This window comes from Culex pipiens, chromosome 1 (genome assembly GCF_016801865.2).
Source record: "Culex pipiens pallens isolate TS chromosome 1, TS_CPP_V2, whole genome shotgun sequence".
NCBI classification, from domain to species: Eukaryota; Metazoa; Arthropoda; class Insecta; order Diptera; family Culicidae; genus Culex; species Culex pipiens.
This window is the reverse complement of record NC_068937.1, coordinates 121,675,159-121,693,869: the sequence shown is the minus strand read 5'-3', so window position 1 is coordinate 121,693,869 and position 18,711 is coordinate 121,675,159. Positions and strand designations below refer to the sequence as shown.

Here is an 18,711-nt window from a genome sequence, read left to right as displayed (position 1 = left end):
TAGCAGAACTCGAATTCGATGTTTAAAGTAAGAAAATCAAAAAATAAGATTTTTTTTTGTTCGTGATTCGATTATCCGACGTCCCATACAATCCTTCGAATAATCGAAACTTCGGATAATTGAGTCTGGACTGTATTTGTCTTATTTTTGATTGTCGAGCTATAGCATTACCTCATAAATGGTCCCATATGCATTTTTATCATTGAGTTATTGATGCAGTTTTGTTCAATCGTGTGCCTTTTCAAAAAAAACCTAAAATAACCTGTACTTTGTTCTAGAAATCTGGAGAAAATTCTGTTTTTTTTAAGCGAAAACTTACTCATCTTGCGTTTTTCTCAGCATGCTGTTTTTGCATATGGGACATTTATGCGATCACGGCGAGTAAATTACTCTACACAGATTTAGAATTTTAAATCCAAGATGGAGGCCAACATGGTGATGAAATATTGAGAAAGTGCGTTTGGTAATTAAAAAGGCAACCAACCATTCACGAACCTCACATTTGTTATTAGAAGTAAGAAAATAAAATAAAAATACGAAAACAAATGTTTTTTTTTCATGATTATCCGAAGTCCCATACAAACTTTCGGATAATCGATTTAGGACCTAGGTCTGGACTGTACGTCTAAAATTAAAAAAAAAAATCATTTCAGAAGATTTAATCGCTGATTCATTTTTTGACATTGGAAATCATCCCATTAGTTTCCGAGATATCGTAATTGTCATGCCGCGTGGTGTTTCGGAATATGCCGTAGACATTGTTACACCTTAAAAAAAAAATGTTTTTTTTTTCTTAAAATCGAAATGGCTATAGTTCGAATACACCGCATTATTTAAACAAAAAAATGTTTAAGTGCTTGTCGAATGCAAATTCGGGTTTACATGAAAAAATATTATTTCTACAAAAAAAATAACTCGGTGTCGAAATTCATGGCTCAAATGTTGCCTTCTTGGACCCCTGAAACATATCGAATAAAAGTCGAAACTCTGAAAATTAGGCTTTTGGGAACTGAACTTTTAGTAGTAAAAAGTTAATTCTGAAATGGGTTCTTGGATTCACATTCCTTTTACACGATTTCCATCGTATTGTATTTTGGAGAAAGTCGATTTTTAATTCACGAAATTGCTCATGAACCAATTTTGATATTTCCTGAGAGAACTTGTCGTAAAAGATCCCCCCCTTTCATGGTGGCGAATATCAGACTTACCGATTTTTGTCGCCTTAAGTTTATACTACGAAAACATCGTGGTATGTTCTAGAATTCCTTAGAATCACGAATTTTGTTTTTTCCTACAAATTTTCAACACGCATTTTTTTTTGTAGAGCTGAGATGGTTCGTTACTTCTGAGTACATAAAAAAAATCAATTCGTACGATGAGCGAATCGTACTAATACATTATCCAAAACTTGAAGAAAAACTATTAGGCCCGTTCTAAAATTTGGAACCAAAAACAAAAATGAGATCCTGGGGAACTTTTAGTCAACATTGTATACTTTCCATGAATTGATAATAATGGTCAAATATCGGACTCAACGTTTTTCTTGTATTGATTTCAACTAGCGAAACTTTAAATTACAAAAAATACCACTTGTCCTTCGAAAAAAAAAAAACCGGTAGAAATATTTCTGAAACGACCTTTTCAACATGCCAAAAAGACCACCAGGGCAGCGAATACAAATCGTAAATCTTGTTTTTCCCCCTTCTTTTATATTCAAAATCGAACCTACCCGCACTTGAAACGCACCTCGCACTTGACTTGCCTGTAATTTGACCAAGTTTTGCCCAAAAGAGGCGGAAAATCTTGTTCACAAATTTACTGCACCCGAAAATTTTGCCCAGGGTGGCGCCCACTTGAGAAAAGGTCGCCGAAAAAAAAAAGCAAAACAAAACAAAAATCCAGTTGGAAGATGTTTGAAATTGTTTGACTAATGTTTTTACGAGGGTTCAAGTGGTTCTGATTTGTGCACTTGGCTTGTAATCACATGACTTTTGCTGAGTTATTTTATTTAGGTAGATCAAAATGTTTGTTGAAATGTTCAGTCATGACAAAAGGTCTTCAAAAGTTGAATCTCTTTCCGTTTCTCGATTTAATCGAGATTTCTAAAAATAGAACTGCACAGGGGGCGTGTCACTTCTAAAAATAACGCAATTCAGAACTGAGAGAGAGAGAGAGGAAAAGTGAGAGTAAAAGGAGGGGTGAGCATTCTGAGTGCAATTATGTTGGACAATAATTGCCAAACCTCAAAGTGTACATTCGGCATCGTAAATCGACCACAAATTGAGTAATTCTTCAAAAAGCCGCGCAATTTCGTCTGAGAAACGGTGATAAAATGTGGCAAGACGGACGTAAACAGGCAAGTCTGCGAGTAGAGAGCAAATAAGGGGAAGTCACTGTAAAGGGGAAGATGGGGTGGGAAATTACTAGTTGAAACGGACCAATCGGAGAGCTCCGCGGAAAGTCGCATCACAAGTCAAGTAGATGAAATTGGGTGAGTCTGGTGGAAAATCAGTCTGACTCAAGAGCTCGCGCGGGAACGTCGTTTTCGGGGAAAAAACAATTTTCTGACTTATTGAATGACGGCAATGGCAATTTGAAAAAATCAAGTGTTTGAAAAATATTGTGCATTTGAAAACATAATAAGTGGATATCGTTGTGTTGAAAAGGAGTGAGGTAGTGAAGCGTTCATATAAAAAATAGCCCAAATGTACACCAAAATGGCTAGTTTCGATTCGGATGGTGAGATATGCCAACCAGTTTGTGATACAGAACCATATTATGACTCAGCGAATCACTACTACACCCAGTTGTATCCGGCGGATTCACAGAATGCAGGTTGGTACACGATATCATATAATAATAAGGATCAAATGTAAACATAGTTTGTAGTTTTCAAGTTGTTTTCTCCTCTCCGAGAAATTTATTTTGGAGTCATAAAATACAATTGACATATTCTGGCGTTGGAACGTCACGAAATTTTCGATTCCAAATCTTAATATGATCACAGAATAGGAACATGAATTGAATTTTATATTAGTTCTGGCACTTGAAAACAAATTTTTAATCAAACTTTTTTATTTTGATCTGTTTTACTGCCCATTATTGGAAATGCATCAATTACGCCGAGTAAAATCGCAGTTTAAGATTCGTCATAAAATCTTCGTCAAGACAGTTTTCCTTTATAATTAGTTACTGGCCGTTTGGTTTATGATCGGCAGCAAAAACTTAACACTATTTTAGTAAAATTCAAGTTTAAAAAGATACATTGGAGCAAAAATCTCGATTTTTAAAAAGGCCAGGCTTGATTATTCGAAGGTTTCTAAGGAACATGGGATGATCGAATCATGAAAAAAATCGCGATCCCATATTAGTCAAAATTGAGTGAGTTATTGCTTGTTAATTATAAAATGAATACATATTTGTAAAATTCCACAGCAGCCATATTGGATTACAGTTGACAGTTATTTTTGATTGTCAAGTTTTAGTATGATTCCTAATAAACTACGCTAAAGTGATTTAGAAATCTCAAATCCAACATGGTGACCAAAATGACGGTGATGAAGTATTGAAAAAATGAATTTTTAATCAAATAGGCAATCAACTATTTAAATTTGACTAAAATCAGGTCGCGGAACTCGAGTATGACGTTTGAAATAAGAAAATAAAAAATACGAAAATTATTATTTTTGTGTTCGTGAATCGATTATCCGAAGTCTCATACAAACCTTCGGGTAATCTGAACTGTTTTTAATCGAAATTTCTGATAATCGAGTCTGGACTGTATTCGCAATGATTTTTTTCAGAGAACTTTGGATAATCGGAACTGGACTGTAGCCGATTTTTCAATGTTGGGCTGTTTAGGAATGTAGCAGTTTATGCTCGAATTTTAATGAAAAAGTGATGAAAATATCTTATTTAGAGCTCTAAAAATAATAGTTTTTTTTTATCTTAATTTGTTGGTTGGTCCCATAAGACTTAAAACGTCCAATCGAAATATCAAAATAATCGGTTTGTTATTGAACTGTATGATTCATATTCAAGTTAATATTGTGACAAAAAATATTATTTCACTTTTTTGTTATTGTGATGGTCTTGAAATAGTGGCATCGACTCGGGCATCGAAGATGTTTGAGTTTGAAAACTGCAGCTGTGTTTTTTCAATCTGCAAGTCCAAATTTTTGCTAAAAAATGGCTCTAAAAACCTTTCTTTAAAACTTAATTCTGGATTGCTACGTTAACAAAACATTATTTTTTGCAATTCCGTCGTGAAACTACTTACTTTTCCTGTCATTCTTGAACGACGAAATAGCCTACTTTTCTGTACCAAAAATAACAGAATCGAATAGCAACACTTTTCAAAATAAATGCTGAAAAGTTCTACTTTTCAGCACTGAAATGGGTGCTGAAAAGTTGAACTTTTCAGCACTTGTTTCGAAAAGTAACACTTTTCAACATTTTTTTATTAAAATGATTTATTAACAAAATACATGAAAATTTTACTTAAAATTTCACTCAATGGGTGTTTTTCGGAATTGCAAAAAATGTTGTATGGAACTCGTTGCAAAACTTGATTTTTTCAGCACTCTTCGTATTTATCCAACTCGGTGAACCTCGTTGGATAAATGTACGACTTGTGCTGAAAAAATCCTCTTTTTGCAACTTGTTGCATAAACTACTATTTTGCAATTCCACTGTGAAACTGTCAACTTTTCCTGTCCTTCTGGAAGACCGAAACGGCCTACTTTTCCCTGCCAAAAATAACAGAATGGAAAATTAATACCTTTCAATAACAGTGCTGAAAAGTTCTCCTTTTCAGCACTGAAATGGGTGCTGAAAAGTTGAACTTTTCAACACTAGTATCGAAAAGTATCATTTTTCAATATTTTTTTGTTTTGAACGATGAATTTACTAAACACATGAATGTTTGACATATAATTCCGCGTTTTTCGAAATTGCAAAAAATATTGTAAGCAACTCGTTGCAAAACTTGATTTTTTCAGCACTCGTCGTATTTATCCAACTCGGTAAACCTCGTTGAATAAATTTACAACTCGTGCTGAAAAAATCTTCTTTTTGCAACTTGTTGCATAAACTACTATTTCCGTTATATTGAGAGATAAACTTTTTTTTTAAAGATGCTGGGTTGCCAAATTCTAGAAGTACAAAAATATATTTTTTTACATTTTGCCATTTGTCTTTTAGCAACAATTAACTATTCTTCCTAAGACACCAAATTCGAAAACTGCACATTTATCTGGGAAAACTAATTTCGAAGTCAGATCGCAATCTGAAAGACTGTCCAGTGTGATGATAAAATTTTGTAAAATTCCTTCGATTATTTTGAAAATATGCCCATGACACATTATCTGGGCTAGTATACCAGCGGGATATTTTTAAAACTTGATTATTTGGCGAAATAGATGTTTTGATTGGATTCTGTATAGTTTAAGGCTTGTAAAATCAACTTTTACCATCATTCAAAGATTTATAACCTTGACTTTTGACGCAAGTAAAGTATAAACTGCAATAATTTGAAAGATCGTGTTTTCAGGCACCTAAATCAGCAAATAAATACCTCAAAACCACCTTCGTAAACCCGAAATATCTACAGTGATCAGGAACCATTTTTCCAAAGCTGTTCATATCCTGAAAATAGGATAAATTTCCCGTCAAATGCAACTGGGTAAATAGAAATTGGTCAATTTTTCGCAAAGATACAGCATTGAGAATTTCCGTGACGTTACAACGCAAGCAGAACACCTTTTTTGTAAAGCGGTTGCAAAAAAGTAGCTTAACTTTTTTTCAAAAACCAATTTAGCATTCGATTCAGCAGTCAATTTTAAGTCAAAAAAGTCTAGTTTATGTTGATTATCAGAGCAGAAACACAGCCTTTCTAAAAAATATTGAAGAAACAAAATCCCCACCGTTGTAACGTCACGCTACATATTCGCTCGTAGAACAGAGACCAAAGGGTCGAATCCTTATGGCAAATTTAACGAACTTTCAGAATCTGTAAAAATATTGAGGTGTTTGCAAAAAAAACTGAGAAAAGAAAAGTCAAACCGTTGTAACGTCACGGCAGAATGTGTCCCATACAACTCAATCGCAAGTAAGCATTTATTTTGAGTGTGCCTCAAGCTTTCCAGAAAACTGCAGAAAAGATTTCGAAATTTAAAGCAAATTATTTGAATATTCAGTGTATTGTTTTCTAGAAAATTGGTTTTCCGATAAATACGAGTTTCCCTTCACATTTTCTTTATGACCACGTGCTCGGCACGTACCAACTTGGCACAAGAAACGCGCTCAATGCTTAGCTCCGGGCTTTATTGTACAACTTTCCGGTAAACCGTGAAGCAACATGCCGTCAAGATGTTAACGTAAACTTTTACAAATTTTATTACACCTTTCCCGGTGGTTCCAAAAATAACCCCGGGAACAAAAAAAATAGTTGGTATGTTTTTGTTAGCGTGCATGTTTTACCCTCAATTTTCGGTACACTTTTATTTACTACAACATCAGTTGCATCTTCCTTTTTCTTCTGCCTACTTTTTGTATACACTATCAAAGCATTTATTAAGCGTTTTACTGCTCTTGGTTATGGTAAACAACGGAAAGCAAGGTTTTTCTTCTTTCACTGATTGCCTGCAAGAGTTGAATTGAGTTGATTCGAATCGATATACCTACTCTTCCCTCGCTAGACTTGAGATGAACTTGATGAAAGATTCGTGGATCAAGCAATGTTGTTTATTTTACAGTGTACCGAACTACACTTCATGTTTCTCTCACTTGATTACCTTGGCTCGAGCCGTAAACGGCATAATTGAGCGATCTTCATAAGTTGATACGGAAATTAAAGCATCAACATAAGAGCGCATAAGCAGCAGTGGTATCCTTATCACTCCAACATACCATGAGTTATGTTACGTGGACAGCAATCGGAGATGTATAAAATCCCATTTAATAAGAAGCATCGGTGGTTCAGTGGTAGAATGCTCGCCTGCCACGCGGGCGGCCCGGGTTCGATTCCCGGCCGATGCATCGATTCTTTTTGCATTCTGTGTTGCTTGATCTCTCGCTTACTTTTTCAAAAGGTCCTATGTACATCAGGGATGGAATAAACGCAAAAAAAAATCATTTTCGCTAGCGAACTTTCTTCACCCGCGAAAGAGAGAAGAGGTAAATCACGCAAAAGAAAATCGCTCCCGAACTTCTCCAAGAAAATCAATCTACTGATGATTTTTTGTGAATTTCCTTGTCAGCACCACTTAAAAATATTTATTTCACTTTGTTTACACACATTGTCCATCTACAAAATGTGACAAGTCATTTTTCGATGTGTGACGTTCCACTTGCAAGTGTAGTAGTGAAAATAATCATGATGATGATTTTTGCCTTCCTCACCTTAATGAGGAAAGGCTATAAAATCACTCGAGAAATGAACTTTTTGAGACCTCCTAGACCTACCGTCAATTATACATATCGACTCAGAATCACCAGCTGAGCAAATGTCTGTGTGTTTGGCTGTATGTAGACATGTGTACCGAATCAATGTCACTGGAATATCTCGTCACTGGCTGAACCGATGTTGACCGTATTGGCCTCATTCGATTCGTCTTGAGGTCCCATAAGTCCCTATTGAAATTTATAAGATTTAGTAAAGCACATCAAAAGTTATGCTTAAAAAACTGCTGCATATAAATTTCACAATCTGTAAAAAAAGGTGTTTTTTTGCCTGAAAACCTGCCATATTATTTTCAGAAAGGTTCTGAAATAACCTTTTTTGTGGATTAGGAATTTTCAAGATCTGAATTACCTATCTAAAATTACAAGCAGTTATAAAAATGGTCTGAATTTACATAACCTCAATCTTTTTCCCCACGGTGGTGTATGTACAATCTTGACAAAAAGTCTGCAGGAAGTCTTATCCATCACATATTAGGACCTCTTTGGTGCTGCGATCACATTAGGGGCGATCCATAAACCATGTGGACACTTTAGGGGATTGCGGACTGTTGATGTTTACATTAGAAACGAGCAGGATTAACTGGATCGGCCCTACATTTCTCACTGGGTTGTGACAGGGTTCCCATCCCATTTTCGTATTCCCGACTTTTCCAGAACCTCTATGATAGACATTTTTTACTCAAAGAATTTTAAATCATCAAAAACTGTTAAAAAATGTCAATATTAACCATCGCCAAAATTTTTTAAATAAATCTTGTTTTCGATTAATTAAAATTAAACTTTATTTACATTTTATCGCTGGTGTGCTGTCCTGTGACATGACAAATTATTATCAAACTCAAGTTGGAATCAGTTTTTTCTTTTAATATTTAACAATGTAGTGGAAATTTATCTTAACTTTCAAATTGGTTTGTCAATAGCTTTGTTGTTTTTAGAAGTTTACTCTTTCCCAATTTTTAGTAGGATTTTTATTAAGTTAAATAGCCGTTCCATTCAATTTCAATAGTGAAAAGAACCCTACAATTTTAAGTAAAGTAACTGTAAGATAACTGGGCTGTACTCGCAAAAATGATCCAAATGTATTTTTATCACGTTTAAAAAATGATGCTTTTAACCGCATTTAACAGTCAACAGCTTCAATGTCTGTGGTACAAAATTGCCTAGTGCTTTCGCAATGGGCCGTTTGTGGACAGGGTTGCCATATCGTCAACATTCATCAGGCCGTAGATTTTTTCAACTATCTTTGAATCCTAATCCTTTTGAGAGAAAATTGTTTTAGGCATTGCAGATCAATTTCTCGTGCCTTATTTCTCCTGGCAGTAAACATCCTCAGAATCAGCACTAAACAATTTTTTTTTTTCAGAACAAGGAAGTAACACATCATTTAAAAATAAATAAACTTCAAGAGGTCCTATCAACTCCCAATTTCCCAAGCGTACATTTAAACACATCATCAAGTGCACATCTCGCCAACTGCGACAGGATTCATTTCCTCAATCCTTTTTCCCAGCGGCATTTCTCCGCGCTCAGGTTCAGTCGGTTGCGTTGTATTCAGTTTGTTAGTTTAGGTTAGGTCGGTTGAACGCGCCCGCGTACGCCTTCAAGTAAACAGACACAGATTTATGTTTCTTTCTCTACCGCGCGCCGGATTCCGTCCGGATGCAATTATACTCTGGGCCGCCGTGATTTCATGCAAGTCCATAAACAAGTCATTATGATACGATACATGAAACCGAGGGAGTTTTGCTTCGATGGAAAAGAAAATATCCATCGATTTGTTTTGCTTATCTCGCCGCCATATTGAACGCCATTTTCTTTTTTCAAACTGTTTCACCACCAGGAGGAGCGCACGTGATTCCGCTGGAAGAGGAAGGCTATTGGGGATCGCCGTGTAGTTCGAGCGAGTCACAGGACAACCGGGGCGAGTATTCTCCGGATGGAGAGCAGAATATCCTGAGCCATCCGGAAGGTTCGTCTCCGTATCAGCAGGGCTATCATCATGGAGCAAATCACCAGGGTCAGCAAGTGTACTGTCCCGTCGGGTACGAGAAAACGAGTAAGTTAATTAATTAAATAAGGTGTTTTGCTCGCGTTGCCCTAAAAATCAGTTTTCCATGCAATATTCAACTCAGATTTATGCCAAAAAAGTTTTATTTGTTAATATAGTTGTTTTGCTTTCCTCACCTTACTGAGGAAAGGCTATAAAGTCACTCGAAAATGAACTTCCTAATTTGATCCCTAGCCCCACCTCCACGTATACACATCGACTCAGAATCAAGTTCTGAGCAAATGTCTGTGTGGATGTGTGTAGGTGGGTGGACACAAAATTGGCACTCGATTATCTCCGGATTGGTTTCACGGATTTTGACTGTTTTGACCTCATTCGATCAGTCTTGGGGTCCCATAAGTCTCTATTTAAAATCGCCAGGTTTAATAAGTACTTCAAAAGCTGTGCTAAAAAAACTTTCTTCGCTATACTCCGGAAGATGGTAAAAAGGGTGATCTTAGTAAGTAACCCCGTCTTGATATACATTTTTAGAAAGGTATTGAACTTTCCAACGAGCCCAAAACATCGAAGATCTGATAACCCTACCGAATGTTATGAGCACTTAAGTGTTATTTATACACTTTTTGGAGGCCGGATCTCAGGTATTTCAATGAAAATGATAACCATCAAGCAATAAAGCTTTAGTAAGATAATTGGAAGACTTTTCAAATGAGTCTAAAACATCGAATATCTGACAACCCTATCAAAAGTTATGAGCACCTATATTTTATTTATACATTTTTTGGATGCCGGATCATAGATATTTCGATGATAATGATGTCCGGTCCATCATGCGACCCGGACCGTTAGTTAAATAATTGAATGAACTTTCAAATGAGTCTTGAACATCGATAGTCTGATAACCCAATCAAACGTTATGTACACTTAAGTGTTATTTATACACTTTTTGGAGGCCGGATCTAAGATATTTCGATGTAAATTATGTCCGGTTCTGTCATGCTCCGTTATGCTACCCAATGGTAAGATTTAACTGAGTTAAATTCATAGAACACTGAAAGAGCAGATGTTGCTTTTTGCCTTCCTCACCTTACTGAGGAAAGGCTATAAAATCACTCGAAAAATGAACTTCTTAATTTGACCTCGTAGACCTACCTTCACGTATACCTATCGACTCAGAATCAAATTCTGAGCAAATGTCTGTGCGTGTGTATGTCTGTAAGTCCGTGCACCGAAAAAAATGCACTCGATTATCTCCGGACTGGCTGAACCGATTTGGGCCGTTCTGGTCTCATTCGATCCGTCTTAGGGTCCCACAAGACCTATTTTAACTATTATGAAGTTTTGTTAAGTATTTCAAAAGTTATGCTAAAAAAACGATTTTGGCTAAAGTTTGAAAGATTGTAAAAAGGGTGTTTTTTGTAAGAAAACCCATCTGATCATACATTTTTAGAAAGGTATTTGAAAGACCTTTCTAATGAGCCCAAAACATTGAAGATCTGATAACCCTATCAAAAGTTATGAGCACTTAAGTGTCATTTGTACACATTTCAGAGGCCGGATCTCAAATATTTTGATGAAAAAGTTGTCCGGATCTATCATGCTACCCATCGTTGGATAGGTAATCAAAAGACCTTTCCAACAAGCCCAAAAGATTGAAGATCTGATAACCCTATCAAAAGTTATGAGCACTTAAGTGTCATTTGTACACATTTCAGAGGCCGGATCTCAAATATTTTGATGAAAAAGTTGTCCGGATCTATCATGCGACCCGTGGTTAGTTGGACAATTGAAAGATCTTTCTAATGAGCCCAAAACATTGAAGATCTGATAACCCTATCAAAAGTTGTGAGCAGTTAAGTGTCATTCGTACACATTTTAGAGGCCGGATCTCAAATATTTCGATGAAAATGTTGGGCGGGTTCATAATGCGACCCGTCGTTAGTTGGATAATTGAAAGACCTTTTTAATGAGCCCAAAACATTGAAGATCTGATAACCCTATCAAAAGTTATGAGCACTTAAGTGTTGTGTATACACTTTTTGGAGGCCGGATCTCTGATATTTTGATGAAATGATGTCCGGATCCATCGTCCGAACAAGCGTTAGTCTGATAATTTAAAGACTGTTATATTGATGATCGGATAACCCTATTAATAGTTATATGCCGATAAGCCATACAGTAAAACAGTTTTTCCGATTTCACATTTTTCAACTTTATTTTACGACTTAAATTGATTTTTTTTCTCACCATCTTATTTTTCATTCATAATTTTCACTTCATACAGTTACAAATGTCCTTTTCCGGTTTCTCCTATAATTCTCGTACAAAAAGTGCGCACACTGGGCCATTTTCAACACAGCCGCCGTTGGTTCCTCGCCAACGAACCCTCGATCCGCTTCTCCGCAATCTTCACTGAACCTCCTCCGACGCCGCTCCCTCCTCCTTCAGCGTCACAATCACGTCAAATAACTTGTGCAGCTCATCGCAGGTCGCGTGAAACAGCTTCGAGTCGGCCTCCGGACTGCGTTTGGCCGCTTCCTGCTGCTCGAAAGCGACCGTGTTCTGCCGGAAGACTTGAATGTAAATAAACTTCTTCAAAATGTGTTTGAAACTCACCGTGTATAGATTTCCTCCGTGGAGCTTCGTCGGTACGGTTCCGTCACTGAGGTCGAATGCCTGCGCTTATTGTCCGTGGGCTCGTGGTCGTTGGAGTCGGTTTTGTTGACCATTTTGGGAGGATTTTATTTTAATTTGAATGAAACTTCGAGCAGCCACACAAATTTTGAAATCAAGCCGACTTTTTGCGTGACAGTAGAGCTGTCAAACCGGATTGGTGAGAAGGATTCGTTTCCAATGCGGGTGAGATTTTCTGAAGGGATCAAAGTTTATGAAAATCCGTTGATTGGGTCCTAAAATTAAACTTTAATAGGGTACTAAAATAAGTTTAGATGGGATATTATTGCTCAAAACGATAAAGCTCATGAGGAGCCGATCACACGCGGCTTGCTCGGAGTTGGTAGGGGTGGGAATATTATGTTAAGTGACAAGATGGAATGCCTTCTGCCTAAACTCGTTGTCCAGCTGTTATTTGTTTAGAAAATACTATATATATATATATATATATGAGAGGAAGGCACCAACCACCTAAAGGTGGATTAAGAAACGTTTTTTTGGATAAAATGACTATATAAATGTGAGGAAGGCATCAACCACCTAAATGTGAATTAAGTAACTTTTTTTCGAAAGAAATGCCCAAATTTTACAGTTTAAGTTTCAAATAAACTGAATTTAGTGATAAAATACGGCCCATTTTTCTGAACATGTTCCAGATGCTAATTGGGTACCTCGGATCTCAAGGATAAGGCAATTGAAAACTATTCAATTTGTCTAAAAATAATAAATAAATAAACATAATGATTTAATATTATCATCATGAACATAATCAATAACATGGCCAAATCGAATTTTGAAGAAAAAAAGCGGTAGAGTTCCCATAAACGGAAAAAAATTATACAATGTATTCTGAACCATTTAAAATCCACTGTACCAGTTTTTTTTTCTTCGAAAAATGTCAAATTAGGGAGTTATGCCGTGAACATGACCGGAATTGACGTTATTAACTATTACAGTCCAGACTCGATTATCCGAACGCCTTGGCAAAATTTCGCTTCGGATAATCGAATCACGAAAAAAAAATTGTTCTTTGTCTTATTTTTGGTTGTAGTGGGTCAGTATGACCCCTAAACTACTCTTAACTTATTTTCAATTTTTAAATCAAAGATGGCGGCAAAAATGGCGGTGATGAAATATTGAAAAAAATACTTTTTTGAATTTTATAGGCAAACAACCATTCAAATTTGATTAAAATGAGGTTAAATGAGGTAAAAAGTAAAAAATAAAAACAATACGAATTTTTATTTTGTTCGTGATTTGATTATCCGAAGTCCCATACAAACCTTCGGATAATCGATCTTCGGATAATCGAAACATCGGATAATCGAGGCTTCGGATAATCGTGTCTGGACTGGAGTTTGATTATATATTTGGTAAATACAAGTTTTGTTTGAAATTAAATTACATCTACACAGAATAAAAAGTTGAATTTTAGAAGGTTGAAAATTTGGTTAGCTGAATATTACCTCTATTTTGAGTGAAATAACCTAAACAAAATGTGTAAAAATGTGAACCTGATGGAAATTCATCAGATACTGATGAAAATTCACAAATTCCTGATGTAAAATTAATCATTTTTGCCTTCCTCACCTTACTGAGGAAAGGCTATAAAATCACTCGGAAAATGAACTTCTTAATTCGACCTTGTAGACCCACCTTCACGTATACCTATCGACTCAGAATCATGTTCTGAGCAAATGTCTGTGTGGATGTGTGTAGGTGGGTGGACAAAAAAATTGTCACTCGATTATCTCCGGACTGAATGAACGGATTTTGACCGTATTAGTCTCATTAGATCCGTCTTGGGGTACCATAGGTCTCTATTTAAAATCAGCAAGTATAGTTAAGTACTTCAAAAGTTATGCTAAAAAAACGATTTTGGCGTATGTCCGGAAGATTGTAAAAAGGGTGGTTTTTGCAAGAAACCCTATCATGTTATACATTTTCAGAAAGGTATTAAAAAGACCTTTCAAATGAGCCTAAAACATCAAGGATCTGACAACCCTATCAAAAGTTATTAGCACTTAACTGTTATTTATACACTTTTTGGTGGCCGGATCTCAGATATTTCAGTAAAAATGATGTCCGGGTCCATCATGCGACCTGTCGTTAGTTAGACAATCGAAAGACCTTTCAAATGAGCCTAATACATCGAGGATCTGACAACCCTTTCAAAAGTTATTAGCACTTAAGTGTTATTTATACACTTTTTAGAGGTCGGATTTCAGATATTGTGATAAAAATATTATCTGAATCTTCCATGCGAACTATCGTTGGATAGGTTTTTTTTATCAGACCTTACCGATGAGCCAGAAAAATTGAAGGTCTGCGAACCCTATCAAAAGAAATTAGTAATAAAGTTGATTTGTTAAACATGTTAAGGGAATGTTGCTATTTTTACTGAATGTATTGACTTTATGAATATGAGGAAGGCACCAACCACCTAAAGGTGGATTAAGTAACATTTTTTTGTTACATAAAATCTGCTACCATTTTCTGTGGAGGTATGCATTTTAGGTACTTGAAGATGAAGTTCACGTCCGTGTTAGGGAAGCGCATTTTCGGTGGTCAATGTCAAATCTATCTAGGTACTTTAAGTTCATGTCGGAGTTAGGGAAGCGCACATTTTGCTTGCAAGTTCAAAACATTTTCAAAATATTTCAGAACTTTGCGTTGTTTCAATAGTTAAAAACTAAATATTTTATATTGGAAGTTTAATAAAAAAAAAATGCCCAAGGGCATTTTTGAGTTCATTAAGGAGCTCAACGACCCAAAACAAGAAGACGAACTTTTTTTCGTGACTCGATTATTCGAAAGGAAATTTTGTCGAGGATTTCGAATAATTGTCTGGACTATACAAAACTTTCAGTCTTTGCCAAAGGGACCATCCATAAACCACGTGGACACTTTAGTGGGGGGGGGGGTATGGCGATTGTCCACGATCCATACAAAAAAGATTTTTTTTGTATGGACAACTGTCCACGAAGGGGGGGGGGGGGGTAACAGATTCCCAAAAAAGTGTCCACGTGGTTTATGGATGGTCCCAAAGACTCTTTGGAACATGCAAATGCCTTGTAATTAGTACTGATTTCACCTCCTACTCACAGGCTACATCTGCGACGAGGGCTATTACGGCGCCACAACCACAACAGGACTCTCGGGAGCAGCGTCCTCCGCGTCCATCAACACATCCAGCTCCGGCGGCATCGCGTTGGTCACGTCCGGAAGCGGCGGTCAACCTGTCGTGCGGGTCGTCAAGCGACGCAACACGGCCAACAAGAAGGAACGCCGTCGCACCCAGAGCATCAACTCGGCGTATACATCTCTGCGCGATCGGATCCCGAACGTCCCCAACGATACCAAGCTGTCGAAGGTAGAGGAAGATTTTATTTTGCTGCGAAGAGCACGTGGAACTTTAAGGTTATGTTTTTCAATTTCAGATTAAGACGCTCCGGTTAGCGATCTCGTACATTGCCCATCTACTGGCGGTCGTCAACGGCAGCCAAGATCCGTCCTGTGACTTCCGAGCGGAACTGGTTCCGTCGTCGCGGAAGATCAACGCCGAACGGAGGGCCCAGAAAAATATGCTGCAAGTAAGTTATCAAAGGAAAGCACTTATCGTGAGCTCTACAAATAGAATCGTTCCAACTCCGGCAGTCGACGCCCCCACAAAACGGCGTCCAATATTCATAATTGAATCATTATCTTTATTGGTTGGGTCTGGTTTTGTCGATGCGCCGCCACAGCCGAGTACAAGTCAGATGTTCTGGCTTTCAAAAGAATGCAATAAATTAGAGCACCACTTTCTGCGGTTTAGCCTATGAGAAGATTCTTATCCAATTTTCAGACGGAATTGCTCCGTTATTGGCGGTAATTGAATTAGGACACACTTGCCACATCCTTTTATAACGCTGCAAGTGTTGATGTTTATATTCCAAAATTGCCCGATTTCGTTAATCCAGCAAAAACGGTGGGAAAAAGTTGAACCCTCACATAATTACCAGCCAATAAACTAAAAGCATTTCCCAGTTGCATCATTAAATTCGCCACCGAACATCGAGTGTCAATTAAGGGTGAACCCACCCCTCGGATAACATTATTATCCTGCGGTGGGAAAACTCGGAAAATTCTTGTTCCACCCGGTTAGAACCGTCCTGTGTTCTAACGCAAAATTCTTAATGCAAAAAGGGCTCTATCCATCCGACTGAAGCCTCGATAGCGCAGTCGGTAGCGCGTAAGTCTCATAATCTTAAGGTCGTGAGTTCGATCCTCACTCGGGGCAGTAACCTTTTTTGCCTTCAGTAGTACCGTACACATTTATTATGCCCATTTGAACCTGTTTCGCAAAATTCAGTGGTAGATTCCGGTCAAAAAAGATAACTTTCGAGTTGACCCCGACGTGATTTGAACACGCAACCTTCTGATCTGGAGTCAGACGCGCTACCGTTGCGCCACGGAGTCTTATTTGAGTGTCGTGTTAGAAGCACTACCAGAGCTCTGCTCCGGGGTTGGCAAGTAGAGCCGAAGAAAGTGCGAACGGAAAGGTGACGCCCACTTAGGGTATTACGCCCCTTTTTGGGGCGCATGCTCATGAAGAACGGAAGAAAAAGGGGAAATACATCAAAACTTATGTGATCTTTGGAGGGGGACCAAGCTACGTCAGCACCTCTTATTATTACTCTGAAAAATGTCTTGACATTCCCCATGCGTTTCTTTGTTTCGAAATTCAGGTAGGAATGTGAATTTACCTCTAATTGGAGTAAATTTACAGGTTGTCTGTTTTCTTTGCGTTTTTTATCTCATTCATCTTGAACATCTTTGGACATAATCGAATTTGTCAAAGCACTCTGTTGACATGGTTAACACGTGTTTAACGTCATTGATTGAGCATTTTTTTCTTTCGACCTAATGTGGTTTAACCGTTGTGAAGTAGTAAGAAGCTTAAGATGGATGTCAGAAGGGAATTTTCTTCAATTGCTATATAATTAAATAATTCTTCGAATTGCGAATTAGAGTTGGGAAATTCTTGAAAAATCAAAATACTTTTAACAGTTTCATAAACGCTTGCGTGATTTTAAATTGTTTCATGAAAAATTAAATGTGGTTTTTATTTAGCCTCTTTGAATAAACAAAAACCGGAAAACGTTGGCGCCTTCCAATTAATCTTACGTCGCATCTCGACGCATTTCACTTGACGTAGTTTTCCCAGCAAGCAAAGTACTTAAGCCCTTCACTTCGTATCCCGCTCAATGGATGCATATTATTTACGGCTGAGAACCACTTAAGTTGGCAAGGTTCGGTACCGCGCACCATTCATTTGTCGTATAAAAGAAGGCCCACATACAAATTGCTCTTCATTCACTTAATCGTTTGACATATTTTAATTGCGCCCGCGCCGCGGCATCAGCTCAAAGTCGAAAGAAGGGAAGGATCACTGAATGCATTTCAGTGTTTTGGTTTTTTTTTCCTCTCTCTGGGTGTTTTCCCTTCTGGTTGGGAAACCTCGCGGGATGCACTCAAAGGGGCCAACCGCCGAAGGATTAGAGCAAAAATAGACATCAACTTTGGTGGCTAACTGAACTTGAGCTGTTATCTCAAGTGGGTTTTCTCTCGGGAAAATAAAGATATCGTTTGATGGAAAAATGTTGCGCAACCGATTTTTGATAGGAAAACCCGTAGAGTCTGGGATTTGAAAGCAGTAGCAATATTTCCGGTGTTCAACGTTTAATCTCATACTCTCTCTTTGCTTTTATTTCATTTCAGAATCTGGCAAACGAAGGCAAGAAAATCAAGGGCCGAACCGGATGGCCGCAGCACGTGTGGGCCCTGGAAACCAAAACCACCATAAAATAAGTCTACCGGACGATTAGACGTTCTAAATATCATACTAAATTTATTATTATAAAAACTGTTCACGTGTGATACGCTTCCGAACTAAATGAGTCATCAAGTCTGTAAATAGTTTATTTTCTCTTAAGATACGTTCTCAGAAAAAAAATAATGGTAATAAATTTGTTCAAAGTGTTCAATCGAAATGTTCTATAAGTTCATTAAATCCGAAATTCATGGCAAAAAAATGTTTTAGGGTGAATCACAAACAATAAACCACTGAGCAAAATGTTTAGAGGTCTCAGAAGATCAATATTATTGAACTGTAGCAAAACCAGATGGCCCCTCCCGTAGCAACAAATCTCTTTGGCTTGTTCTTGCCATATCGTTGTAGTGTTGCTATCATGACATTCGCCCATACACATTTGTTTTGAAGTGTTTCAAGCTAGCATGACAATTGCGATATACTGAAGAGTTTGTTCTCATAAATTCGACCAATTTTAAACATAGTTTTAGATTGTTAGCTGTTTCAAGGTAATTTTTTGCTTTATGTTGCATGTGTTTATGTAGAATTTAAACCATCTCCTCACCAAATTTCATAAAATTTTGGTAGCAAAATTACGGGTGGAAAAGTAAACAAAACAAGCGCATTTTTTTTAAGAAAACAAACATGACTACTGTTTGAATTTATGTCAAAATGCTTAGCGTCCTTTTCAAATATTGATTTTGAAATAATA

General features: G+C 37.2%; 1 protein-coding gene and 3 non-coding genes across 4 annotated transcripts; 3 read left to right on the top strand and 1 right to left on the bottom strand.

The window, feature by feature from the left end:
• Positions 1-2,523: 2,523 nt before the first annotated feature.
• Positions 2,524-18,174, top strand: LOC120423854 (heart- and neural crest derivatives-expressed protein 2-like). Its single transcript, XM_039587805.2, has 5 exons — positions 2,524-2,835; positions 9,305-9,520; positions 15,253-15,518; positions 15,586-15,738; positions 17,909-18,174. Exons 1-5 carry the CDS (start codon positions 2,706-2,708, stop codon positions 17,996-17,998), a joined length of 855 nt encoding a protein of 284 aa, XP_039443739.1. The 5' UTR covers positions 2,524-2,705; the 3' UTR covers positions 17,999-18,174.
• On the top strand, positions 6,968-7,038 carry Trnag-gcc (transfer RNA glycine (anticodon GCC)). Its single transcript has one exon. It is a non-coding gene; the product is annotated as a tRNA-Gly (tRNA).
• On the top strand, positions 16,355-16,427 carry Trnam-cau (transfer RNA methionine (anticodon CAU)). Its single transcript has one exon. It is a non-coding gene; the product is annotated as a tRNA-Met (tRNA).
• Trnaw-cca (transfer RNA tryptophan (anticodon CCA)) lies at positions 16,535-16,606 on the bottom strand. The gene has a single exon. It is a non-coding gene; the product is annotated as a tRNA-Trp (tRNA).
• Positions 18,175-18,711: the final 537 nt, after the last annotated feature.

Bases quoted from the DNA above. Each gene is read 5' to 3' on its own strand.
- LOC120423854 (XM_039587805.2), top strand. From the start codon at position 2,706: ATGTACACCAAAATGGCTAGTTTCGATTCGGATGGTGAGATATGCCAA. The intron at 9,521-15,252 runs GTAAGTTAATTA...TCCTACTCACAG, and splicing joins CGTCGGGTACGAGAAAACGA to GCTACATCTGCGACGAGGGC. The intron at 15,739-17,908 runs GTAAGTTATCAA...ATTTCATTTCAG, and splicing joins CCCAGAAAAATATGCTGCAA to AATCTGGCAAACGAAGGCAA.